This window comes from Squalius cephalus (genome assembly GCF_949319135.1).
Source record: "Squalius cephalus genome assembly, chromosome: 7".
Classification (NCBI taxonomy): domain Eukaryota; kingdom Metazoa; phylum Chordata; class Actinopteri; order Cypriniformes; family Leuciscidae; genus Squalius; species Squalius cephalus.
In genome coordinates this window covers 23,552,526-23,578,806 of record NC_137128.1, presented here as the reverse complement: position 1 = coordinate 23,578,806, position 26,281 = coordinate 23,552,526, and the positions used below count along the sequence as shown (strand labels likewise).

At 38.1% G+C, this 26,281-nt stretch overlaps 2 protein-coding genes across 2 annotated transcripts in view; one reads left to right on the top strand and one right to left on the bottom strand.

Annotated features, from left to right (window-relative positions):
- The window catches only part of atr (ATR checkpoint kinase), a 35,970-nt gene extending 15,599 nt beyond the window's left edge, over window positions 1-20,371 (bottom strand). Inside the window, exons 1-27 of the mRNA XM_079875970.1 lie at window positions 20,156-20,371; window positions 19,946-20,037; window positions 18,371-18,523; window positions 17,414-18,285; window positions 16,332-16,513; window positions 16,041-16,220; window positions 15,787-15,971; window positions 14,728-14,880; window positions 14,353-14,551; window positions 13,413-13,663; window positions 12,173-12,360; window positions 11,937-12,037; window positions 11,650-11,821; window positions 11,311-11,481; window positions 10,925-11,119; window positions 10,552-10,737; window positions 10,274-10,369; window positions 9,495-9,625; window positions 9,164-9,307; window positions 8,122-8,215; window positions 7,854-7,979; window positions 7,318-7,524; window positions 7,066-7,179; window positions 6,346-6,461; window positions 6,132-6,252; window positions 5,905-6,042; window positions 5,546-5,753 (exon numbers count right to left, since the gene is read on the bottom strand). Of these exons, the coding sequence (XP_079732096.1) occupies window positions 5,546-5,753; window positions 5,905-6,042; window positions 6,132-6,252; window positions 6,346-6,461; window positions 7,066-7,179; window positions 7,318-7,524; window positions 7,854-7,979; window positions 8,122-8,215; window positions 9,164-9,307; window positions 9,495-9,625; window positions 10,274-10,369; window positions 10,552-10,737; window positions 10,925-11,119; window positions 11,311-11,481; window positions 11,650-11,821; window positions 11,937-12,037; window positions 12,173-12,360; window positions 13,413-13,663; window positions 14,353-14,551; window positions 14,728-14,880; window positions 15,787-15,971; window positions 16,041-16,220; window positions 16,332-16,513; window positions 17,414-18,285; window positions 18,371-18,523; window positions 19,946-20,037; window positions 20,156-20,211 (4,831 nt within the window). The 5' untranslated portion in view covers window positions 20,212-20,371. The remainder of the gene's footprint in view (window positions 1-5,545; window positions 5,754-5,904; window positions 6,043-6,131; window positions 6,253-6,345; window positions 6,462-7,065; window positions 7,180-7,317; window positions 7,525-7,853; window positions 7,980-8,121; window positions 8,216-9,163; window positions 9,308-9,494; window positions 9,626-10,273; window positions 10,370-10,551; window positions 10,738-10,924; window positions 11,120-11,310; window positions 11,482-11,649; window positions 11,822-11,936; window positions 12,038-12,172; window positions 12,361-13,412; window positions 13,664-14,352; window positions 14,552-14,727; window positions 14,881-15,786; window positions 15,972-16,040; window positions 16,221-16,331; window positions 16,514-17,413; window positions 18,286-18,370; window positions 18,524-19,945; window positions 20,038-20,155) is intronic.
- Window positions 20,372-21,815: 1,444 nt separating this feature from the next.
- Window positions 21,816-25,633, top strand: LOC307162381 (putative flap endonuclease 1 homolog). Its single transcript, XM_079877635.1, has 11 exons — window positions 21,816-21,996; window positions 22,250-22,325; window positions 22,482-22,584; window positions 22,688-22,742; window positions 23,282-23,343; window positions 23,467-23,603; window positions 23,715-23,775; window positions 23,921-24,052; window positions 24,923-25,068; window positions 25,139-25,280; window positions 25,359-25,633. Exons 1-11 carry the CDS (start codon window positions 21,915-21,917, stop codon window positions 25,413-25,415), a joined length of 1,053 nt encoding a protein of 350 aa, XP_079733761.1. The 5' UTR covers window positions 21,816-21,914; the 3' UTR covers window positions 25,416-25,633.
- The last annotated feature ends 648 nt before the right edge of the window (window positions 25,634-26,281 follow it).

The window sequence follows — 26,281 nt, the reverse complement described above, 5'->3', positions numbered from 1 at the left end:
AGAGGAAGTTCAAAATGGCTGACTTCCTGTTGTGTTTAGGGCTATGCTCCAAGAGACTTTTTTGTAGGTATTAGGTCATTACACGTATGTACCGAATTTCGTGCACGTACGTGGAACGTTGCAGGAGGCGCACTCCGTTGAACTTTTATAGGTGGCGCTATCGAGCCATTTTGCCCCGTCCAATTCTGAAACCTATATCAGATGTAAATTTTCGCCAGTTCTGACGCGTGTGCAAAGTTTCGTGAGTTTTCGCGCATGTTTAGGCCCTCAAAAATGCAATTCAATGCGGAGAAGAATAATAATAATAATAATAAACAGAGCAATTCCAAGAGGGTCCTCACACCATCGGTGCTCGGGCCCTAATTAAAGCTGCAAGCAGCGATGAAAGGGCCCTCGCACCCGTGCCATCAACACTCGGTGGCTTTAGGAAGGCAGAGCATGGTTGGGAAATGTACATTTAAGGAGGTATATATAGTAAGAGTATGTCAAAGTCAGTTACAAAATGTTTTGTATAATGGTGATAATAGCATGCTTCATGACTCAGCTAAGTGTTGCTAGCATGTTCAGTCTGTTTCTAGCATGCTTAGTACACAATAATTATGTGGTTAGTACTGCATTACTGTGTTAACCATGTCAGTTTCTGTTGCCAGTAGGTGGCGTTATGACTATAACTGAATATGAGCATGGATGTGTGTTCAGGACAGAACTCTTATCAAACATGTGAAGTTTGGTGCAAATTGGACATTGCCTTCTTGAGTAACAACAAAGTCATGTTTCATTGAATTAGCATTCTTTAGAACTTAGCTAAGCATTGTTAGCATGTTTTAACATGTTGCTAGAACGGCATCAACGTGTTAAACATGTCACTTCCTGTTGCCAGTTGGTGGCGCTATTACTATAACTGAACATTCTCATGTAGATGTGTTCAGGCCATGACTCTTATCAAAAGTGTGAAGTTTGGGGCAGATTGGACATTCCATGCCTGAGTTACAGCAAATTCCTATTTAATTGCAATAATAGCATGCTTTAGCACTTGGCTAAGAGTTTGCTAGCATGTTTTAGCATGTTTCTAGTATGTTGTTAGCATGTTTAACCCCCTGAGGTCGGCTATCGCGCCGGCGCGATAGGCTCGTTTTTTTTCGTATGAGTGCAAAAAAAAAATAAAAAAAAAATATTAATTTTTATCTTATATGCTTGTGTTATACATCAATCGATCCTGTTTAGTGTGTATTTTTTTTGTGTATGCTCATAATAAAAACAAAGTGTTGTGCTTTTCGCCAAATAAAGAAAAATAAACATGATGCGAGTTCTGCCTACTCTCCGTCAGTGAAGTCAATTCTGAAACGCGTCCGAAAATGAACTGTAACTCAGCGAATACTCAGTCAAACAGGCATACAGTCACACAGGCATGAAGCTTGAATTATCTTCTTTCAAATGAAGTAATTTTTATAAAAAACAAATATTCACAGTTTATATAATATGTATGTAAAGAGAGAGATGTCAGTCGTTCTCATCTCAGCTAATTAAGTTTTAATGTGACTCCGCCTACGGAGACCGCGCTATTCAAACGCAAATGTGAGGCGATCCATACAAACCTGTGAAACGCCCACATCCGCTGGATAAGGCCGGTGAAACACTGGATGCGTGGCGTAAGCGTCTCAGCTGCGTGGCGTGTCCGTTTTTATTTCGGCTCCCATCCATGTTAACAGTTTAGAGTTTGCACACTGCCTGTGTGAGACGCGCGTCTCAGGCGCCGCACGAGCCGCGTGGAAAACGCGTGCATTCTAGAAATAGAACCGACGCCTATTTTTCACGCGACATGCAAGCGTCTTGGAAGCGTTTCCATGCAAAATTGAATAGGAAAATCTGTTTATTTGTCATTTTGACACGAATACATATTAATAAATGTCCTTTTGATGTTTAAAAGTGTCTAGGTTTTGACATAAATGCAAATATAAATGTAATTTTACAAAATATGATCGATTTTCAAATACTGCTGTATTGAATGAACAGCTTTTAGCAAACTCTATTGCTATACTGAGATGAGGAATATATACTGTATGTGTTTTGTCAAAAATAAAGTCATCAACTAACTAATGAATCCTTTACTTTGAAATACGTATGATAAAATGTATACTTTAGTTTTGAAAGACGTTGACTAGTTTTGAAAAGATTATAAAGTATGTATGTGCATGCATATATATATGTGTGTGTGTATATATGAAGAGTTCAGATGCAAAAGCCTCTAAATGCCATCTGAAATTTTCTCCTAGAATGATCATTTTTATGAAGCTTGTATATTTAAGTTAGCTATAGGTGACACGTCACCTGAATGAATGGCTCATTAAGTATGCAGGGACGTAGTCTCACCAGGTGTGAACTACTACATATGCATGATGCTGTTGGAGCGTTTACGCCCCATCCGCATATTGGCTTTCCAAACTAAAAGTGTTTCACAAAACTAAAATCAATGTATCGTTTTTTTGTGAATGATTAGGCAGGATGATTTTCATATCATTTTGAAGAAAAAACACTAGGCGATGAAATCCATTAGTCAAAAGTCTTATTGCCACATATTTAGTATGTGTTTTGTGGCCTTATTTCAGAAACTTTAGTTTTTAGTTTTTTCAATAACCACGCATAAACATTATTCTCTCAAAAATGCAGACATGTACATTCTTGTTGCTCACATATTATGGTAGCCCTGTTTGTGCTAAATAGTGTGTAATTTTTTTTTGCCATTAATATGTTTATAAGCAACTGAAAAAAGCACAAATGTCAGGGCATGTCAGAACATCTCAAGGACCCCAAAAACACCCCAGACCCCAGAGGGTTAACACTTGCTGGCACTTTTTTATATGTTATTAGGAGTCCACAACAGTGTTAAACATGTCACTTCCTGTTGCCAGCAGGTGGCGCTATGACTGTAACTGAATATAAGCATGGTCATGTGTTCAGGACAGAACGCTTATCAAAAGTGTGAAGTTTGGGGCAGATTGGACATTCCATGCCTGAGTTACAGCAAATTCATATTTAATTGCAGTAATATCATTCTTTAGCACTTAGCTAAGTGTTTGCTATTATGTTTTAGCATGTCTCTAGTATGTTGGTAGGATGTTTAGCACCTACTGGCATTTTTTTATATGTTATTAGGAGTCAAGAACAGTGTTAAACGTCACTTCCTGTTGCCAGCAGGTGGCGCTATGACTATAACTAAATATGAGCATGGACATGTGTTCAAGAGATAACTCTTATCAAACGTGTGACGTTTGGGGTAGATTGTACATTGCCTTCTTGAGTAACAACAAAGTCCTGTTTCATTGAATTAGCATGCTTTAGCACTTAGCTAAGTATTGCTAGCATGTTTTAATATGTTTCTAGCATGTTTAGAACTCAATGGCATTTTTAACATGTTGCTAGAACGGCATCAACGTGTTAAACATGTCACTTCCTGTTGCCAGTAGGTGGCGCTATTACTATAACTGAATTTGAGCATAGGCATGCGTTCAGGCCATGATTCTTATCAAACATGTGAAGTTTGGGGCAGATTGGACGTTCCATGCCTGAGTTACAGCAAATTCCTATTTAATTGCAGTAATAGCATGCTTTATCACTTAGCTAAGTGTTTGCTAGCATGTTTCTAGTATGTTGCTAACCTGTTTAGCACTTGCTGGCTCTTTTATATATGTTATTAGGAGACCACAACAGTGTTAAACATGTCACTTCCTGTTGACAGCAGGTGGCGCTATTACTATAACTGAATATTCTCATGTAGATGTGTTCAGGCCATGACTCTTATCAAACGTGTGAAGTTTGGGGCAGATTGGACATTCCATGCCTGTGTTACAGCAAATTCCTATTTAATTGCAGCAATAGCATGCTTTAGCACTTAGCTAAGTGTTTGCTAGCATGTTTTAGCATGTTTCTAGTATGTTGTTAGCATGTTTAGCACTTGCTGGCACTTTTTTTATATGTTTTTATATGTCCACAACAGTGTTTAACATGTCACTTCCTGTTGCCAGCAGGTGGCACTATGACTGTAACTGAATATGAGCATGGTCATGTGTTCAGGACAGAACGTTTATTAAAAGTGTGAAGTTTGGCGCATATTGGACATTGCCTTCTTGAGTAACAACAACATCCTGTTTCATTGAATTAGCATGCTTTAGCACTTAGCTAAGTATTGCTAGCATGTTTTAACATGTTTCTAGCATGTTTAGACCTCAATGGCATTTTTAACATGTTGCTAGAATGGCATCAACGTGTTAAACATGACACTTCCTGTTGCCAGTAGGTGGCGCTATTACTATAACTGAATATTATCATGTAGATGTGTTCAGGACAGAACGCTTATCAAAAGTGTGAAGTTTGGGGCAGATTGGACATTCCATGCCTGAGTTACAGCAAATTCCTATTTAATTGCAATAATAGCATGCTTTAGCACTTAGCTAAGAGTTTGCTAGCATGTTTTAGCATGCTTCTAGTATGTTGTTAGCATGTTTCGCACTTGCTGGCACTTTTTTATATGTTATTAGGAGTCCATAACAGTGTTAAACATGTCACTTCCTGTTGCCAGCAGGTGGCGCTATGACTATAACTGAATATGAGCATGGCCATGTGTTCAGGACAGAACTCTTATCAAACGTGTGAAGTTTGGGGGAGATTGGACATTCCATGCCTGAGTTACAGCAACTTCCTGTTTCATGGCGAAACATCGAAATTTGTAAGGCCGCCGAGGACCCGCCCTTCGACGAAAACTCAAGATCTTCGCAATTTAACGTCGCAAAGGCCTTAAGATTACACTCACCAAATTTGAAGATGATCAGATTAAAACTGTAGGAGGAGTTCGTTAAAGTACGAGGCCTGAAAATGGCAAAAACTGCACAAAAATCTGAGAGGAAGTTCAAAATGGCTGACTTCCTGTTGTGTTTAGGGCTATGCTCCAAGAGACTTTTTTGTAGGTATTAGGTCATTACACGTATGTACCGAATTTCGTGCACGTACGTGGAACGTTGCGGGAGGCGCACTCCGTTGAACTTTTATAGGTGGCGCTATCGAGCCATTTTGCCCCGTCCAATTCTGAAACCTATATCAGATGTAAATTTTCGCCAGTTCTGACGCGTGTGCAAAGTTTCGTGAGTTTTCGCGCATGTTTAGGCCCTCAAAAATGCAATTCAATGCGGAGAAGAATAATAATAATAATAATAAACAGAGCAATTCCAAGAGGGTCCTCACACCATCGGTGCTCGGGCCCTAAATATGTAACTCGCACAGCATTGCCGTTTCCTTGTTTAATGTTTGTTTGCAAGATTTTATAAGGAAAATAATGAATGGCATAATGTATTGATTTTACTCAGATTAGTGGTGTATATTTTTTAGATGCTATTGATGCCGACTTAAAATGTTTGATGAGAATTTGTAAATAAAGATCAAAAAGAACAAAAAGAGAAAAGGCCTATTATCAATCCTAATAATGTCAAGATGTTAATAATAAATGACCATCAGCTTTTATGAATTGAAATCAGAACTTTGTTTTGCAAGTCACCTGTTGCCTGTGGCTGCTCTCTGCCATGTTTTCCTGGCCTCTTGTTGGTACTCAGGCTCTGTAGTTTGTGGCGGGACCACTGAGTGAGATGGTCCAGCATGGAGAAGACTGTTTGTGTGCTGAGCTGACTCAGACTGGAGGCATTATCCTGCAGTCGCAATAACCGCGGGTCACCCTCCTTCAGGACTGCCATGATCTCTTCATTCACCTACAGGACACAAACAGAAGCACTATTTAGAGCCTTTTTCACTGGCAATAGTATTGTTTTTTTACTAAACTTTACAGAGAAAAACTACACAGGCCATTTCCTATCAAAAAAATCAATAGCATGTCCTTTTCTACAGGGTTTGAATTTGTACCTCTCGCTGCTCCTCCTGAGTGCATCCAATCAGCACATAGACCAAAATGTGGGGCAGCAGGTAGATGGTCACTTTGTAATCATGCTTTATGATGAAACTACAGCAGTTGAACACTTTGCCAGCAAGCTCATGTCTAACCTAAAACACATGAAAAGATGAGGGAGAATCAGCCTTTTACATATATGTGAGGTTTGGTAGCACAGGAAAACAAGTAGATGTGAACTTACTTTACTGATGAGATATCCTGCCCAGGTTGCAGACCAGTCAGAGAACTTGCTTCCACGGCTGCTGAGATATATTGGCTTTTTCAACTTCGACCAGTTCACCACCTTCTGAGAGCTCTTATACCTTCAGATGATTAAAACAAGTGAGTTTTATGCACACTGGATACAGGTAATAAAAGCAGCTGACAACAGGTCATGCAAAATGATCATGTCCAACCTGGTATTGAGATGTGGCTCCAGGATTTCCTGAACCTGCTCAGGGAATCTTCTCCATAGACGGCGACCTGGTGAATCAGTCCTGCCCTCCCGACATTCAAATAACGATAGCAGCTCCTGAAACAGAAGTTTAGGATACTATCACGATAATTGTTCAAGCTTTTGGCACAGTATTGAATTAAGCTACAAAACGTAAGTGTTGTCCTCCTAACAGGTTTATATCCTTTTTTCTTATGACAAAAATAACTCTGAATATTTAATTGGCATAAAACATGTATAAAGTAAACAAATTTTTCAAACAGATTAAAGGGCAAAAGATCCATAAAGAAGAACAATAATAAAGAATCAAATCATGTTCAATCAATATCTAGGGTATGTTTTAGTCCAGACTAGAATATATAAAAAAGTTTAAGTGTAAACAAAATCTATAAAGTCTTAGGCACGGTTTTGTAAACCCAGGATTAGGCCTTAGTTCAATTAGGACACTTAAATGGCTTTTATAAACGTGCCTTAAAAATGCACATTACATATTATGTCAGTGCAAGTGTTTTTCAGTTAAAACAGCTTAACAATGAATTTTAGTCTGGGACTAGGCTTAAGACTTGTCTGTGAAACAGGGGGCAAAAGTATAAGGTATTTAAGTATTTGGTCATGTGATTAACACCATATAAAGGGACAATATCAAAGTCCCAAGGGACAGTATCTTTGGCCCAGTTCATACCTGCATGGCGTACGCCGCAGCATCCTGAGCTCTCACATCATCTGCATAGGCCAGAAAGGCTCTGGTCAGCTCTGTCAGTAGTTCATAGGCAAAATTTGGATCATCGATCCCACTCTAAAAAGCATAAAGACACTCTCTTTATTCTGTGCATAACACTTGGAATACATAAAATGCAAAAGCTACACACTTAAAACATGATCTTCAAGATTCTGCTTGATACATGTACGTAGCAACAAAAGAGGAATGTCTTACCACAAATGTTGATCCAGTTCCCTGAGTGTCAGCAGGTGAAAAGTCAAGCCGACCAGGATCAATGGCTCCTAACTCCCCCAGGCATTCCCCACACAAAAGCCTGACTTCAGGGTTGACGTCCTGGCAGCCCCGGAGCAACACCGTCACTAACTGAGAGATCACCGGCTCTACCATCTCACTGTCCAAGACATGTTTTAATAGAGCATCCTGTAGAACAAAAAATATATGTAGATCAGGGGTCTTCAACCTTTCAGGCCCCAATTGCATTTGAAGCCTGGTTTCTGTTTACAATCCCATATTGTATTTACATACTTTATGTTGCATTTATATAATACTGAATCTAGAGAATAATTATTGATGTATAGACTCTTATACTGTACTTACACAAAATATTATCATTTTACTAACTGCAATGAGTAAGAAAAAAACTGTACATACTATGCTGATATGGTTTACAGGTAATAAGATGCATGGCATTTTGATGTCTTTGCTTCCAAGCTGGCACAGCTCTCTAATTTCTTAAGAGTAAGTCTGACCTGGTTCTTGTACATCATCTCCTTCAGACTGGTGAGCGCATGGATGCGTACGTCAACATTCTCATGCTGGATCGCCCGCATGGAGAGCTGCAGTGCTGTCTGCATGTCGGTGCTCTTTGAGGTTTGCTGTTGTTGAAGAATAGTGCATCACAACCATCATTGTAGAAATAATTTCATTTGATTGAAATCAAGTCACAATGTGTAGCAGGATTTTAAAGTTTTACACTGTTATTTATACTTTGATGTGATTGGTTTGTTTAGGCTGTACCTTACGGTAATCTTGAAGGACCTTGTGAATGTTTTTCAGTTCTGGATGGTCAGGAAGGAAGTAGATTTCATGAAGAAAGTCTTGTACTTCCTCCCTGAGATGAAAAGATTTTGAAGAAAGAATTTTACCCAAAAAACAAAATACAAATACATTAAAATTATACTTTTAGTGTTATAGCGTATTTTTCAATGTTAAAATAATGGCTCTAATCTAATATGCAGAGAAAACTATAACAAGCTAACAAATTTGGCCAATAGTATGAGTTTGAGATGGGACTATCTGTATGTCCGACCAATGAAGGAGGAGGGGAGATCTGTAAATTGCAGTAAGTAGTTGACTTCACTTAGAAAACCTGAGGAAACCAATTTACTTAAAAATTGCAAGTACTTTATTATTTTTGACATAGATAATTTATGTTTGTAAAAGAAGAAGATGTTTTGAAGAATGTCAGTAACCAAACAGTTGATAGGCCCCATTGACTTGTATAGTAATTTACTATGGAAGTCAATGGGGTCCATCAACTGTTTGGTTACCGACATTCTTCAAAACAACTTCTTTTGTGTTCGTCAGAAGTAAGAAATTCATACAGGTTTGGAACAATTTGAGAGTGGGTATATGATGACAGAATTCTCATTTTTGGCTTAACTATCCCTTTAACTTTTCTGGGTAACAAAGACTAGTACAGATTACTAAATTTTTACAATTAAGTTCAACAAACTGTTCTACAATAAGTATAGTCAACTTAAAAGTATTAGTTTTTAGTATTAGTTATTAAACATTTGTTAGGTTTTACAGAATGTTTAGGAAACCTGAATGAAAATCATTTTTGAAATTCCATTTGGTGATGCTAGTGGAGCAAAAAGTAAACACTTTACCTTTAATAAGTATGTTGTCGACACATTAATAATCAACACTGCTATTTAATCTATAAAAAAATACTTTTAAATCTATAAAATTATCTAAAAATCATCCAAAAACCTTTAGAGAAATAAAACCAAATCTAGCCTTTAACAAAACAAGAGAAAGCAGGAACAACACACACCTGTTATCCACTATGAGGTAGTGCATGATCACCGCTGTCTCTTTAGGCTGGATGGAGATGAGAGGTAACAGAGCGACGATTACATGACTCAGAAGCGGACCCAGATAAGACGGGTCAAGACAGCGCACGAAACAATCCCACGTCCTGTAAACCAGCAAGATAACAATAAAGCCCATATCCTTGTTATTTTGTGAGCAAAGTGCAATTAAGATTTCATCCTCTAAACAGACTGCATATTAAATACAGATGGTTTGTGTTGAGCTTAACCGTTGTTAAAATAAAAATGCAAACCAGGCATCCTGCCTCAGACCAATCCAAACGAGAAACACACCTGCAGCAGAGCTCTGGGAAGTCGTCCTTGTACCTCAGGCCAGTTCTCAGTGTGGTCATCATCTTCACTCGGACTGAGCTGATGTGCTTTGGACCCATCAGCTTCATCAGGGCCATTAAACTGTTCAGAGCCTGAGAGGAAAAAAGGTCATAAATATACTGACATAATGGGGATAGAACTATCTTGTTATCTCTATTACAAACAAACAAATAGTGTCTTATTGATGTAGTCTGACTGGAACTTCATTAAAAGTAAAGTTCATCCACACTTTTTAATGTTTAGGAACACAAGGACAGGATTCCACAACTTGGCACTGCAAAAAGTCTTGTAATCCTCAGAGAAATCTCAATCGCTTTTGTTGCTGGAGTAATCCTGTGTTTGCGTCTGTCTCGTATTTACTACTACACTACATGCGCAAATTGGTGGGTGGGGCTAAAGAGGCGATGATATAGAAGCAGACGTTGATCTTCTGCAGAGGCGGTCTTTCGTCGAACTATGACCTCATACTGAGACAAAATCCGAAACCAAACATTTGGGAGCTTGGTTTCAATAAAAGCTGTTTTTGGACTAACAAGGAAGTTTTGAGTTCTGAAACTTGCAGGATATTTTTTATAGTAAAATTACCTCTTAAGATCAAGGAAAATTTGAGTCACAGATCAGTTGTGAGGTTGATGTGTCACGTTTTCTCTACTGCAGCATTTCGCTACTGAAAGTCCGCATTTAGCATTGAAACAAGACAAAACAGCTTTAAAGTTTGCTATAACGTATCGAACACCTACCATTTTCTTTTTCTCCTTCTCTCCAGCGCTAGAGCTAAGCAGCTGCATGTTGAAGAAAGCCAGGATGCCAAGGAGCTTGGGCTGCAGATAATCGGCCTACACAGACATACAGTGACAGATAGCATTATTTACAGAACAATGACTATAATAGAAAGCTGACAACAAACTCCAATGCATCCAATTCTGTACAACAAAAGGCACATGAATCAGTTTATGAACGATGTGCTATACACCCGTGGGCCTTAGACTGCTGAATGTAATTATTAGAGCAGTAGTACCATGCATCCTGGGGTGGTGATTTCTCTTGGGCCCTGGTATGGGTCGTCACTAGAGGCGAAAGAAGCTAAAATAGCAAGTCCATTAAAGACCTGCTGGTAGTGTTCTCCTAGACGCAGGAGCAGCTCATTGTGAAGACCCTGGAAATCCTGTCTGAGCAGACTGCCCAATTCAATTTCTGTCTCATTCTGTGCAAAAATAAAAATAACATAAAATAAAAAGTTAATGAATAAGAAAAAAATAAATGTAATATCAAGTCAGTAAATAAATAAAAATTCAGAGGTATAATACGGAAATTTTAAAATATATATACTTTTATGATACCATTCCTCTTTCTATTTGTCTTTTTCCTCACTGCTTATTTCCTAATTTCACCTTGAGGTAGTGGAAAGCTTTCTCCAGCTCCTCCTTGGTACAGGAACACACAAGATGGGAGAATATGTATTTGAAGTTATTGATAAGCATTTCCCTGCGGTTGACGTTCAGCTGCTTGGCAATTGTGCGGATCAGAGCAGAAGCAGTAGGACTGGCCTTGGCTGCCAAAAAGGGAAGAAGGACCTGTAGTGTCCGCTGTGAATTAAAGAGAGAGAAAGCTCATTTCTTCAGTGAAATAAGCAATGTTCATCAAAGCAATCCATCACTGCTCTAAATTTTGCTCTAGTTGGTTTCAAAAAGTTTTCCCAGTCTCGGCCAAATTTCAGGCTTTTCTGTTACATCAGACGCTGATCTTACCAAATCCGGTATTAAGATGTTAAACTTACATTGAGGAAACGATTAAGGTCAGGGAAATCAAAGACATGTGCCACATGAGACAGGATGTCCAGTGCCAGCTCTCTCTGATGGGCCGCCTCCTCCTGCAGAGCCTCGCTGCTCTGATCTGGAGTGCAGCGCAGAGCCGTCACATGTCGGGAGTGCAAAGACTCCACCAAGAACTGCATCAAAACAAAGCAGAGGAATATTACATATTCTATAAACATATTACATGTTTGTTTGAAGCAAAACAAACACTGTTCTCCATGGCAAACTATATAAAACACACCATAAAAGCAAAGCAATTAAGATAATACTTTATCATCACAGTAACACAAAGGCATGCTGACCTGGCAAATTGGGTTCCTGTACTGGTTGAAGAAGGACTGCAGTTTGAGGTCTCTGCAGGTGGCCAAAGCCTGGATCTCTGTGTAGGCTGCTACCGACACGGGATTGGACTTGGACAGCAGGCAGTGCAGAAGGCGAAGCAGAGCAAAAGATACCAGGTTCCCTTCAGCAGCTCTGAGAAGCACCATAAGCACGAAAAGCATTATTGAAACATGATTTGAGCGCTTTTAACACCTGGAAGAATCAATATATACTAAAAGTGGTACCAAAAAGAAGGATTTTGCACTACCTCCCAATTTCTCCAGTGGTTAATATGAGCGTGTTTTTGAGATCATTGTTTCTGGAGGTCTTTGCATTGGTGTAAGCTTCTTTTAGCCTGGACACAAGAAGCTGGACACAAAATTATAATCCATTCATTAATCGCTTTGGATAAAAACATCTGCTTAATGACTAAAAGAATGACATTAACAAGGTGATAATGATTACAGCATGTTCATCTAAAAATGTGTACTTTAAAATCTGTACCTCCTTCAGGAAGCCATTTCCATTCCAAAACTCCAGAAGACTCTTAATGTTTTGGCCGAACATTATGCGGACTTCCTGGTCAGGGTCTTCAATGAGGTTGACCAATGCACTAACCAGAGCTTTCGTATCAGGGTCACTGTTACCCAGATCCACATGCTTGAACAAGTGCCGTATATTCCTGATAAAAGCTGCCATTCCAAAAGACAACGTTAAATAGAATAATGTTTATACTTTAGATTATATTTTAAAGCTCATCAGGCCGCAAAACCAAAGGTATATACTACCAAAAACATAAAGAAAAAATTGTATTAGTAAATTCATTTATACAAATTCAGCTACTTACATTCTTTAGACTAATTACTCGATCCTCAAGACAGTTTAAAAATGAAGTATGTAAGATTTTGTTTCTGTTAACCAAGTTTATCGTTTATTGACTACTATTAGTATGCCATTAATGGGTTTATCTCCCCTAAAAGTGTAAACATTGAGCCTCCCAGACACCATCAAAACATTGAGAGCGGTCCATACGTCGATCTCTTTCCAGCTCGAGCTCCATAGCGAGAGTTTGGGGTGTGGCTACTGTAGCAGGCAGAGCAAGAGGGGTTTTAGCAGGTGTGGGACCATGACTGACATTCAGCTTCAGATACAGGATTGCAAGCCAAATTTCGCTGCAATTAGAACCTCAAAGATTACACAGGTCATGAGCACGTCAAAGCGAACAGGGCATTGCGATGCTACACACTACAATGGACGCTTCGACACCATACAGTATCATAATGCACCCATTTATAAAGATAAATGTACCAGTTTATGTTTACTTTGATGTCAAACAGTAGTGGTGTGTCATGTCAAAAAATATGCCACGTGAAGATACTGTACATTGAATGGGTTTATTATAAGCAAGATGCTTGCGCTCGCTCTAGATAGTGTTACTAGCCTACTCAATTGCTTACTTTTGACACATAGCAACACAGCTAAAAGTATTCCTAATATGTTGGACTTTAAACTAAAATTAGCCTACTATTACTTGTTGAGACATGCCTTCACAAGAACTCGTAAGAGCTGTGTTTGTGATGGTTGGGGGAGGCGCAACGCACGAAAGTGGGTGTTTACAAAATATGCTTTATTTGTTTAATTCCAATAGGTGCCACTAGTGTCACAGAAACTACATACTTCACCTTTAAAATAGATAAAGCCTTTCCATGTTAAATAATTCAGAAGTGTTGCAGAGCAGGCTAACCTTGCTTCACCTTCACATCCTCCACAGGCTTGAGCAGCAGAAGGAACGGAGTGAGGATAGAGGCTCCGATTGAGGAGATCTGTGAGGGATGGGAGTCTGAAATGCTGAGACCAGCACAGAGGAGCTCATGGGAAGGCATTGTCTCCTGAGGGAACTGCAGTTCTGAGCTCTCCGACAAACAGCAGGCCAGCTGACCCGTGATACCGGCCAGCTCGGTCTTCACTTGTGTTGAGCTGTCCTGGAGTCTGTTCCTAAATTAAGTTTTAAATAAAAAAAATGTAACAAACGTGTATTAAAGACACCATGAAATAAAAACAAATGTACACTTCTTATTTTTTACAGAATGCTGCAGTGTTTATGTAATTCATGTGCAATTAAAAGAATCGCTGGATCCTTGCATCGACATATCATGATGTTTGTCTCGGCGGAGAGTGGGACTGCATATCCTCCACAACTGACTGCAAACTGGCATTCAGATCTGCCTCCATTTAGTTAGCTTCCTACGATCCAATCAATTCCCGAAGGATGAAATCAAATCCTGCCCTACATTTTATTCTCATTCTAAGTTTAAGTTGTGATGTAAGGACTCGGAGTACCATTTCTGGGTCCAAGCTGCCACTCATAATATCACAACAGCCATTTACGAGCACAATGTATTCATATATTTATTCACATCTCAAACAAAAAGTCTCCCTTTTTAACCATCTTTCGGTAATTCATAAACTGCATAAGGATAAAATAAAATAAATGAGTTTAGGTTATTTCTAATCGATTAAACATTTTAGAACTGAAAATGACTAGAACAATTTATTTGCTATAGATATTTCTATGACTTTTAAAATTCACTGATATTTCAAGATTTTCCATGACCATGGGAACCCTGAATTGATGTGTGCCAATAATGGATGATTTTCAGATTGACTGTTAGAGGGTGACGTACAGAAGGACCTCGTGGATGAGGCTGTAGGATTTGACTCCTAGGTGGTGCAGCAGAAGGGGGAAGCCTCTGACGGCACTGGCCCGCTCAGCTTCCATCTTGCTTTGCAGGGCCCAACGATAAACCGACGAACGCCAGTCACCGCACACGCTCTTTGACAGCAGAGCAAGCAGAAACACACAGTGCGCTCGAGTTTGTGCAGCTACAGACAAAATTACAAAAGAACAAGCGTTAAAAGAATAAGGAATGTAAAGTGAATTAAACGCATTTAGGAACTAGATTAAAAAAAAAAAAAAAGCGTTTATCCATTAACATTACAGCTCAAGTAATTCCCTTTTGGGCATATATAAAATATTGCAGAACGTATTAGATACTTACAGAAGGCAGGAGCAAGTTTCTGGGAGAGTGTAATCAGACTTGCAGGAAAAGAGGCTGTCTGATAAACCGTTTGTGAAGAGTGCTCAAGCACCCATGGAATCGACAGCAGAGCACAAACATTCCTGTAAAAACTTGTGTCACCCTGACTATTGGCTGTAAACAGACAATACAAATCAAATTATTTCAAATGGACTGATATCATGCTGTTAAATATATCTATCGGATGCTCTATCTATGGTGATACAAAATATCAAACAATTGTGCAATTTCTGAATAAATTAGTAAAATAACTAGGGATGCACAAAAGTTTTTGAAAGAAGTCTCTTTTGCTTACCAAGGCTACATTTAATTTGATTAAAAATATAATAAAACAGTAATATTGTGCACTATTATATTAAAATACAAAACCATTCTTTTTAATTGAATGTAAATTATTCCTTTGATAGAAAAACGGTATTTTCAGCATCATTACTCCAGTTTTCAGTGTCACGTGACCCTTCAGAAATCATCCTAATATGCTGATTTGCTCAAGAAACATTTCCTATTATCAATGTTTAAAACAGCTGCTCAATATTTTGTGAAAAAAGCATTTATTTGAAACATTATTTTGTAACCTTTTAAATGTCTCTACTGTCACTTTTGATCAGTTTAATGTGTCTTTGTTTAAAATATACAAACTTTTGAAGGGTAATGTATAACAGGTATCGGCCAAAATTCGAGATTTTTTATTTATTTATTGGTATCAACCCGATTCTTCAAAACCACTAATAATTTAATAATACTGTTAAATGTTATCTTTAGCCAATCTCAAATCTCAAAAAAAATCTCAATCTCATACTGTGTGCATTATAATGTTATAATGCCTAATTTAGTTGTGGTATATTTAATTTTAGTGATATATTTTAAATTCAGAACAAATAGTATTTTATATTGGTTACCAGCCATAACTTGAAAATAATATTAGGCTTTTCAGTTTTGACCAGAATTTTTATATTAGGCCATCCTGAAAAAAATAACCAAGGTGCAGTTGAATGAAATGGTCCTTTGCAAAACACTCACTGTTAAGGTAGAGGACAGCATCAAGGATCCTGACAGTGCCCTCCACCAAAGGCTCCAGCTCTCCCTCATTGGAGGTGTTCACCATTACGGTGCGGCAGCTCTCGACTACCTGAACCAAAATCTGAGGATTTAACCAAACGAGCTGGACTCCATCTGAAGTCTCTGATGTCTTCTCTCCTCTGCCACTGAAGAGGCATTTAAGAATGAGAACTAATAACCATGCAACACAACAAGGGCTTTAAATAAAACCGTACCTCTGTGGTCCATTCAGACAGTGTTTTGAGCAAAGCGCCGCCAGGTGGAAGATGACCGTCAGTCCCTGCACGGTGCTCACGCACTGGCTCACTGTGTGGTCCCTCATCTGGGTCAGTAACTCGCCCAGTCGGCTGTCTACGGCTGCCCACACCTCACTACTGCTCTTCATGTCCACTTGCCTGATGGCAGACAAGATCATCTTAATGCGTTACACATGGTAAGAGGAGAGACTGAAGCAAAGTCTATCTGAAGAGACAGCAGAGACTGAGTGGGGACAGAGAATTGCATACACTGGCTTAGTTTTGGCCTCGCTCCTTAGTTGTGTTGGAAGAGAGAGGTTTGGTCTTTTGGCTGGAACCTCCTCTTCATACATACGAGGATCAGCAGGGTCAGAAACAGCGGCCTGCATATCCTGCACTGCAGCAATGGCATCTGTCTTGAGTGCAGCGTACAGGTAGCCTTCCACACTTTGCTAGTTTTTAACAGAAAATATGTTACTCTCTGCAATACATCACCACTTTTAGACTTCAAACTACATAATAATGTATGCATGAGAATGAGATTTGAGCTAATGTATGGCAAGATTTTAAACTATCAACAATTTAAAAGGATAGTTTACCCAGAAAATGAAAATTCTGTCATCAATTACTCACCTTCATGTCATTCCAAACCCATAAGACTTTGAAACACAAAAGGATATTTTTAATGAAACCTGAGAGATTTCTGTCCCTCCATTGAAAGTTAATTTCACTAAACGTTCATAAAGAGACCGTAAAAAAAGTAATCCAGTGGTCAATCGAGTTGTTAAATCCAGGTCTTCTGAATAGGCATGATCACTTTATATGTTGAACAGATGTAATGTAGGCTTTTATTCATATATAACACTGATCAACACACATTTGTAAAGTACATCAAATATGGCAAACGGAAGCTCAAAAGTGCTTGCTTGACGCGCGAGAACCAATGAGGTTTGTTCTCACGTGTCACACAAGCATGATTGAGCATCCATGTTTAACAAATTCTTGTGTTTACCAAAGTCTTATGTGATTGGAACAACATGAAGGTGCGTAATTGATGACAGAATTTTAATTTTTGGGTGAACCATTCCTTCAAATGTTAGGAATGTCCATTCCTTTTCCCAACATTGCTTCAGAACACTTTGGATATAGTGCAAAAGATGTCCGAACCACTGTACTGTGTTGCTTTTATCTTGTTTTTGTCATTTTTGAAGCTTGACATGTCATGTCACCATTCATTTTGATTGTATGGAAAAGAGCAGACTGGACCTTTTGCTAGACTTCTTTTTTTGTGCTTGACAGAAAATAGAAAAATATATGTCTTTTTTGGATGAATTTTTCTTTTGACCCTTTACCTCCTCCTGGTCCTGGGTTCCAATGGTCTTTATAAGAGCTTTGCAAATGGCTGCAACTCTCTCCTTCCGGATTTGCACTGCACACTCGTATCCAGGAGGAACAAAGTTGAGGACAAAGCAGAAGACTTCGCAAAGTGTAGCTTTCACCTCCATTACCTTCAACTGCTCAAGTGCCCCACCAACCACCAGTTTCTCAAGCCTCTCCATCAGCATGTTCAGATGAACTCTCTCAAACCTGCCGTGAGTGCCTTCCTCTGTCAGGAAAACACATTGGGAGAGCTTCTGGAAATCCTTGCCAAAAGACTTGAGCTCTGACTCCTCAAAAGCAGACAATGAGTCCAGGAGATGCAAATAAGCAGAGAAAAATGGCTGTGAATGGTCTTCAGGGAAACCTCCTAGAGTCACAATGCGAGTTAAAAGCACCATAGACACTGCCTTGAGCCTCGGGCTCCCATTAGACAGCATGAGGCAAGTAGAGTTCCAGATGATGCCCACTTCTCTTGAGAAGAAAATGCCCTGCAAAATATCCGTCAGCACTGTTAATGAAGTTACTAACAGCATCTGAGCTGAGGCACATGAGGACAGCTGAAGGATGGTAGGGGTCAGGTAAACAGCAGACTCTGCAGACCTGATGGAGAAGCGTTCCACCACCACTGGCCATTGAGGAGACGGTCTAACCATGAAATTTGTATGCACTAGATCTTGCATTAAACAAATTAGCTCTGTGGAAAACAGCCCAAATAGGACTGGACCCTTGGCTCTGAAAAGGTGAAGCAAGGAACAGATGACTGACGAGATCTTCATGTGAAGATCTTCACATTCTGGGCAAGCAGCAATTCGCAAGAGACGGTTGATGATCCATTTACTGAAATCTATGAAGGGAGAAGGAAGGCAGACAATCCAAGTTAAATGTAGTTGTGCAGAACTTTAGCTATAACGTAAACTATATCAACTTACCAGTGCAGCTGTTTTCTGAGTTTTTGAACTGATCAGAAAGACACGCTGGGTTTATGAACATTAATGTGGAGGATTTAATAATGTGCTGGACAAAGTCCAGCAGCATCACACATGCTGGCTCAAAACTGGTCTTCTTACATAACTCCAGAGCAACTAAAACGTGAGAGAGATAAAAAAAAAATCTTAGACTATGTAAACACCTCAAACATTACTGTACTAAAAACTGACAGTGGAAAGGGATGAAGAGAAACTTCCAGCAAGTTTAAAGTCCGCGTGAACCGGAAGTTGCAAACGACTTTTCTCCAGTGTTGTGACGTATTTCCCAGTGAAACGGAATATTGAACAGAGGGCAGGGTTTCACTCTAGCGCTCCTCCTCTCCATCTCTCGCTCATAACAGACTAACGGTTTGAGGGGAGTGGTTAAGCGTTTCCCAACCCAAGCCGTCAAACCTACATCATCAGAGAAGGAACGCCATTCCAGACTGGAAGTAACTTTTCAGACTTTGATTAAAGATTACGACGGCAAACAATTTTTTTCTGTGTATTAACTTGCACGGATTAATTTTTCACCACAAGACTAGTAATATGCGCTAACAAAGTAAATAGGGTCAATTTTGATTTCAGTTGGACTTTAAATATTCTGTTAACTTGTTTTAAAGGGATAGTTTAATCACACAAAAATAAAAAATGATATCTTTATGTACTCACCCTCATGTCATTCCAAACCTGATTTTTGTATGCAGTAGAACATAAAATAAGATTCTGAGAAATGTCTCAGTGTTTTTGCTTTTGTTCGTCCATACAATTGAAGTGAATGGTAACCAAAACTTTTAATCCTTAAAATCTTCTTTTGTGTTCTTCAGAAAGTCATACAAGTTTGTAACAGCATGAGGTTGAGTAAATGATGATGATATACATGAAAATATACATGATATATATATATATATATATATATATATATATATATATATATATATATATATATATATAGGGTTTTTTTTTAGATTTAAACTTGAAATTAAAATATTTTGAATCTATTGCATTCTCTATAAGCTATAAGAATATATATATATATATATATATATATATATATATATTGTTATGTCCCAAATTTCACTATGCTATACAATACAGACTTGAATGATACACTAACACTAGATGTAATCTACCATCTTTAGATGTTCAGTTCAAAACAGTGATATCAGCAGACACCATTGTAAACTATGGAGAACATTTATGTGACGATAACACAGAACTTCATCAGTAATGGGAAGGAAAGGAATGCCTTATTTTCAATTCATGCTATATTTGTATTCATATATTTATTTAATGCAATGTGTAATATATACTTTTAAGCACATAATCTATTCTAGAGGGCTTCACATTAACAGTTTTCACTATAATTCTTCAACCAAGTGAAGTCAACCACCAGATATTTGCCTTATATGTATTTAGCATGGTTTGAAACAACATGAAGGTGAGAAAACAATGACAGAATTTTGAGATGTTCTCATAAAAAAGACTTTTGACGTAACAACAACACAAATATCCAAGATGCAATGCAATTTTCCTTACCGACATCAACATCTGTCAGTATCCTGTCAATGAACTGACACAGTATCTGACGTGGTTTCTGCACAGCCTGGTTGTACTCAACTGAACTGGCACTGGAAAAGACATAAAAGGCTTTATATGAACTTTATTTTTAAATATTTATGTTGAGGACACCTGTCCGGAGTATTTAACAAGAGAATATCTATCGCCATTAGCAGCCAGTGATGTTACCTGGCTAGTTCTTGCAGTGCAGGAATCATTGCTGACATCTCTAGTCCTTGCTCCATCTTTACTTGCTGAATGTGCTTTTATTATATACAAAGAAATGTTTAGGCCGAGTTGACCTAATAAAATATTTAGTCAAACATTTTGACTCGCTCTGACATCCTCTGCTTTCACAAAAGCATCACTTTCAAAACTATTCTCACACGTTAGCTGGTCTACGGCAAACGAGTTGGGTCATTTTGTTTGCAGACTTTGCAGTCGCGAACATTATGTAGATACGTAGTTCCGCATTCGACCGCTCCAGACACGTCGGCACGCCCGCCATCTTGGAACGGTCAGCGTGTCGTCACTCACATTAGAATCAATGATTGATGCCACAACTCCTTTTTTTAAGATTTAAACTTTAGATGAAAATATATTTTGAATCTATTGCGTTCTCTAAAAACGTAAAAGCTATGAGAACATAAGGAGGTTAGAGTGGCTGGCACTTAATCTGGACTGAAATTCTGGTTATGATGATCATTGTTGTTACTGTTTTTTCAAGCATTTAATAAAATAAAATAAAACTACTACTAATAATAATAATTATTATTATTGTTGTTGTTGTTGTTGTTGTTGTTGTTGTTGTTGTTGTTATTAAAACATTGTGCAGCTTCTGGTTGTGAAACCTCTAATTCCTGAAGAAATGGGATAAAATTTCACAGGTGAGAATTGGTTTGGTTTGGATTTTTATATTAACTCAATATTACAGGTTTTTACTATGGTAACTTTTTAATGCCATGTTAGCTGACGCCTCCGTCTTGTATTGTGTTAGTTTAGAAAAATCATCGGCTTAAGTCTCTTGCAGATAAAGATATTCATGTGTGTCTATTAAAGTCCCCCTGTAGTCAATAATTGTATCCCTTAAAACCCGTCTTTGATCACCAAAATGACATATTTAAAAAAATATCTTTAGGCTTTAAAATAACTTAATGTAACTCTTCACCCTTGCCTCATTTAGTATAAGCGGTTCTATGTTAAATTAAATTAGCCCCGCCTCCACTCACTCACACCAGCTCAGAGATCCACTCTTTGACCATCACATGTTGAGATGATTGGTTACAAGGTAGTTTGTGACGTCAGAAACACCAGCAAATTCACTGCAGTTTTAAGGAGAAAATAATACTCAGCAATGGTATTTGCACATGGTTTGTCTTAAACCACATTAAACACCACAACATTAAAAACCTGATTTTCAGGGGGGACTACAGTTGCAGATGCTAAATCAAATTGCTCTTGAATGTTCAAGGACCAGCTTTGACCGTTCCAATATGCTAGATGGAACATGTTATGTATAGCGGCCCATAGAAATATGGAATAAAAAAGACTGTCAAAAACAAAGCAAATCATGTCATATCTGTATCTGTTTTGAGCGTACAACTACGCACATATGGTATTGATTTGTGCACTTGTAGTTTGTTTTTTGTTTTTGTTTTTTTGAGAGAGTCTGTTTTGATCGCACATTTTTAAGCAGTACACATGTGTGGTTTTGATTTTTGCCAGTCTTTTTTATTCCATAAAGAAACAGCCGCTAATGAGAATTCTATGTACATACATCTATGGTCGCGAAACGAGTTCGTGACGTCAAGCAGTACTGGCCTATCAGCGCTATGTTACCATGGCAACCACGTGAGCACTGCGACCATGCGGAAATGAAGCTGTGTGATGACGGACAATAACATCTGTCCTACCAACACGATTGGAGTTAAAACACTTTTAATTTAAAATGGGGATTACAAAGTTAGCGCATTTAATTCATTTTGACGCTCCAGCGTCTATGCGCAACAAAGAGATCGGTGATTATTCGGGTAAGATCAATGCATTACAGTTAAAATGTAACATAAAAGCTTATGGAAACCGTAGTAAAAAATAATAGGCTATACAATAATGTATTGTCATGTATAAAGAAGAGAAAACCGTAAGAAAAGCAGTTGACAGGCCGAAAAATGTATCTCGAAAGTACACTTCAGAGTTAACGTTAGTTGTCATCAACTCAAAAATCTTTTTGTTCTGTTATGTTTGCCTAAAATCTGTAACAACTGTCATGTCTCTGTGATCCAGGCAAGATTGTCGCACTAGATACATCTATTGTGGTGAATCAGTTTCGCACAGCTCTCCCCAGCCATCTGAAGCTAAGGTTTGAATAAAAATGAATTGATGAAAAATGAATTGTCTGTTCTCTTTTGTAAATCTTGTGATCTTCTATCATATATGTGTCGGGGTGTGTGTGTGTGTGTGTGTGTGTGTGTGTGTGTGTGTTTTATCTTACAAATATGAACATCTGATGTTGCAGCCCTCTCACAGGCTTGTTTTACCGCACTCTTACTTTCCTGGAGCATGACATCAAGCCTGTCTTTGTACTTGATGGCAGACCCCCCAGTCAAAAGAGAGCCGTGGTGAGAAGATGCGTTCTAATAAAATTATTTAATAATTACATACATATTATATAATCCAGTTACAGTATGTTTAATAATATGGCATATATTTTAATTCCTCTAGCTGGAGAAAAGAGCTCAAATCACTGGCTATAACAGCTCGCAGAGCTCCAACACAGGTGTGTGGCGATGTAAACATTACGCTTTAAAAGTTCGGGGTCAATAAGTCTCTTTTGAAAGAATGGTCACCAAGGCTGCGTTTATTTGATCCAAAAATACAATAAAAGCAGTAATATTGTGAAAATATGATTAGAATTTAAAATAACTTTTTAATAAATTCTTATTATTTATTTCATTCCTGTGTTGTCAAAGCTGAATTTTCAGCATCATTACACCAGTCTTCAGTGTCACATGATCCTTCAGACTTCATTCTAATATGATGATTTGGTTCCTTAAGGAACATTTCTTCTTATTATTATCAATGTTGAAAACAGTTGTGCTGCTTAATGTTTTTGTGGAAACTAATACATTTTTTTCAGGATTTTCTGATGAACAGGAAGCTCAAAATAACAGCATTTATTTGAAATAGAAAACATTCTTAATATATCTTAAAGTCTTATAAATATATATTGTATAGTTTCATGTTATTTCTACTCATCACTATTCCCAATTTGCTGGTGACTATGATATTTATGCACATTGTTTTGCACTTTTTTAGGGTCCAGCTTTAAACAAGAGTGCTTACGTCTCCTAAAGCTCATGGGTGTGCCGTGTATCCAGGTATTTTTTATTTTTTAATTTTGTTTCCTATTTAATTTAGTTAGCGTTATACAAATAACTACTCCGTCATATGAATTTGAGGGGTTCTTGTTTGACTTATTTTGACATCACTTTGAATGTCAGGCTCCAGGTGAAGCAGAGGCACTGTGTGCCCACCTGGTCAAAAGTGGCACAGTTAATGCTGTAGCCTCAGAGGACATGGACACACTGGCATTTGGAGGGACTGTTCTTCTCCGACAGCTCAATGCAAAGAGAGACAGGTGAGATTAAAGTCAAATTAATTCCCCACTCATAGATTTTGCAGGAGAACATTCAATGTTACATTGTACAGTAGCTATCATGGTTTTGTCCTTAAATCATTTCTCTCACAGTGAGGTGACAGAGTACTCCTTACCAAAGCTATTGAAAGCTCTACAGCTGACATATGAACAGGTAAAACATTCAGAATTTCTGATCATTAATTGATTTGCCTTTTTTTTTTTTTTGGTAAGGCATTTGTAGAAAAGATCCAAAAGAACAGGACTTTTAACACCAAAAGTGTGTTTGTTTAATTTATCTTTCTGTGTCTCTTTCCTAGTTTGTTGACCTTTGTATCTTGCTGGGCTGTGACTACTGTGATAAGATTGGAGGTCTTGGGCCGAGTCGGGCATTGAAGCTTATTAAACAACATCATACAATAGAGGGTGTGATGGAACATGTCAACAGAAAGGTACTTGTTTGGGGAAAAAAAATCTTATAAACCAAATAAATCAAGCCATGCTAAAGTCGACATGAAATGGAAATTGGGATTGTCTTTTCTTCCCTATTATCATAGGAGGAGGGTAAACCATCTAGATGCGCATCCTCCTCAGAAACACATTTAAATAGAAAGACACCCTTTTGAATTCTGTGGTTTAACCTTTGACCTTCTGAAGAGTACAAACACCAAATTCTGTTTCGCCAATATGCTATTATTATTTCTATGGAGAAAACTGATCCTAGTGGTTGAGGAGATTGAGTTCCTAGAAAAGCGCTATATAAATGAAACTAACTAATTAATGAATGAATTAATTAGACCTGCTATTATGGGCAGCACTTCCCCCTAAAAGCAATCAGAAGCAGCAGTCAGTGGTTTGAGCGTGGCCAGCCTTACACACTCTCCTCTTATGCCTATTATAATGTATATCTGAGTGAAATGGCTTCTTGAACAAGAAGAAGTGTAGGAGAGGGATTTTGTACATCTGGAAATTATTGGATCATTGTCGTCAGTATTATTGTGCTCATGTCATTAATGAAGAGATGTAAGTGCAAGGGGGTTGGGAAATAAATGTTTTCGAGTAAAGAGTAAAAAACTGCATAGATAAATCATCTATAATATACACTGCACCTTTCCTTAAAAAATAAGAGTTGTCCATTTTGATTCCATGGTGACTTTAAAGCTGATCCCCCTAGAAGGCAGCGTTCTTGTCATGACTTATTCACTCTCATTTGCTTTCTACAATATGATTTTCATTTATCTGTGGAAAACAAAGCAGAATGTTCAGGCTGCTGTTTTTCGTAAACCAAAAATTAAGGTGACTTTGGTTGTCAATTCTTACAGACACACCCTATCCCTCCAAACTGGCAGTACAAGGACGCCCGGAAGCTGTTTTTTGAAACACCACAAATCGACGACCCTGTTCTGGCCTGGAGTGAGCCTGATGAAGAGGGTCTGGTGCAGTTCCTGTGCAAGGAGAAGCCTTTGAAGTATGTCTCTATGTTCTGATGTTTAATAGTATCTGAGATTTGGGTATGTGACCCTATTCACTCTTTTAAGGGAGGAAAGGGTGCGGGGACGCATGAGGAATTTTCGCGAGTCTCTCTCTAAGAGAAGGAAGCAGAGGGAGGTGGATGAGAAAATGGGCCTAACTAGACAGTCACGACTTGAAGAATTTTTCCCTGCGACACGAAGGAGAAAGGTTAGATATCAGTTTAGAAGTATTGTAAATCGATTGATTGCTTGAACATTGTAACAAACAGTCTTGACTTCTTTATAGGCTGAATCTGCAGCTGTGGGAGGATCCAGTGGGAGAAAACAATCAAAAATTGAATAAGACGGACCATTTTCAATCTTGGATCTTAAAGCATTAATCAAACCATCATGTGGACAGAAGAGTTAAAAGTATAATGGCATCGATCTGTTTTAGATATTTTAGTATTTTATTATGTTCAAATGGCAAAATAATGTAAAACAAGTGCCAAGATTTTAAATTTTAAATAATGCTTGTAACTTTTATGTTTGGGAGCCTGTATTAAATTACAGTAAACCTCATTTTATTTCTAAATGTATCCTGTGCTTTATGATGTATTATTACATTATTATATGATACTAGTGTAGCTTGTGTTTAATGTGGTTAAATATCTTATTGCCTATAGATACATATAGTAATGTGTGTTTGTGTGTCTGTGTGTGTCTGTCCTCCTGGTAAACCCATTATGGGGAGAAAATGCCCCACAAAGATGGCAACAAATTTTGGGTCCCCATGAGGGGACATAATAAGCAAAAAAACATAATAAGTGATGATGAGAGAGAGAGAGAGAGAGAGAGAGAGAGAGAGAGAGAGAGAGAGAGAGAGAGAGAGAGAGAGTGAGAGTGTGTTTGTGCTTTGTCCTTTGTATTTGTATATGACCCATCTAAAAACTACTAAGTACCAAGCTAATATCATGTTTTTCGGACATGGTAACTTGGTAATGTCATGTTTTTTAGTTTTTTTTTTAGTTTTGCAATACCATGGTAATCTTTAAAGTACCTAGGGATACATACCATATTCTGTACATACCATGATGTATGAATATGGGAATCATTCAGTGCATAATACATAAGAAAGCACCATGATATTACCATGTTTTTGGTCAGGATACCATAGTGACACAATAACATGGCTTTTCTGTTCCTATGACGTTTCATTGTGTGTTATTT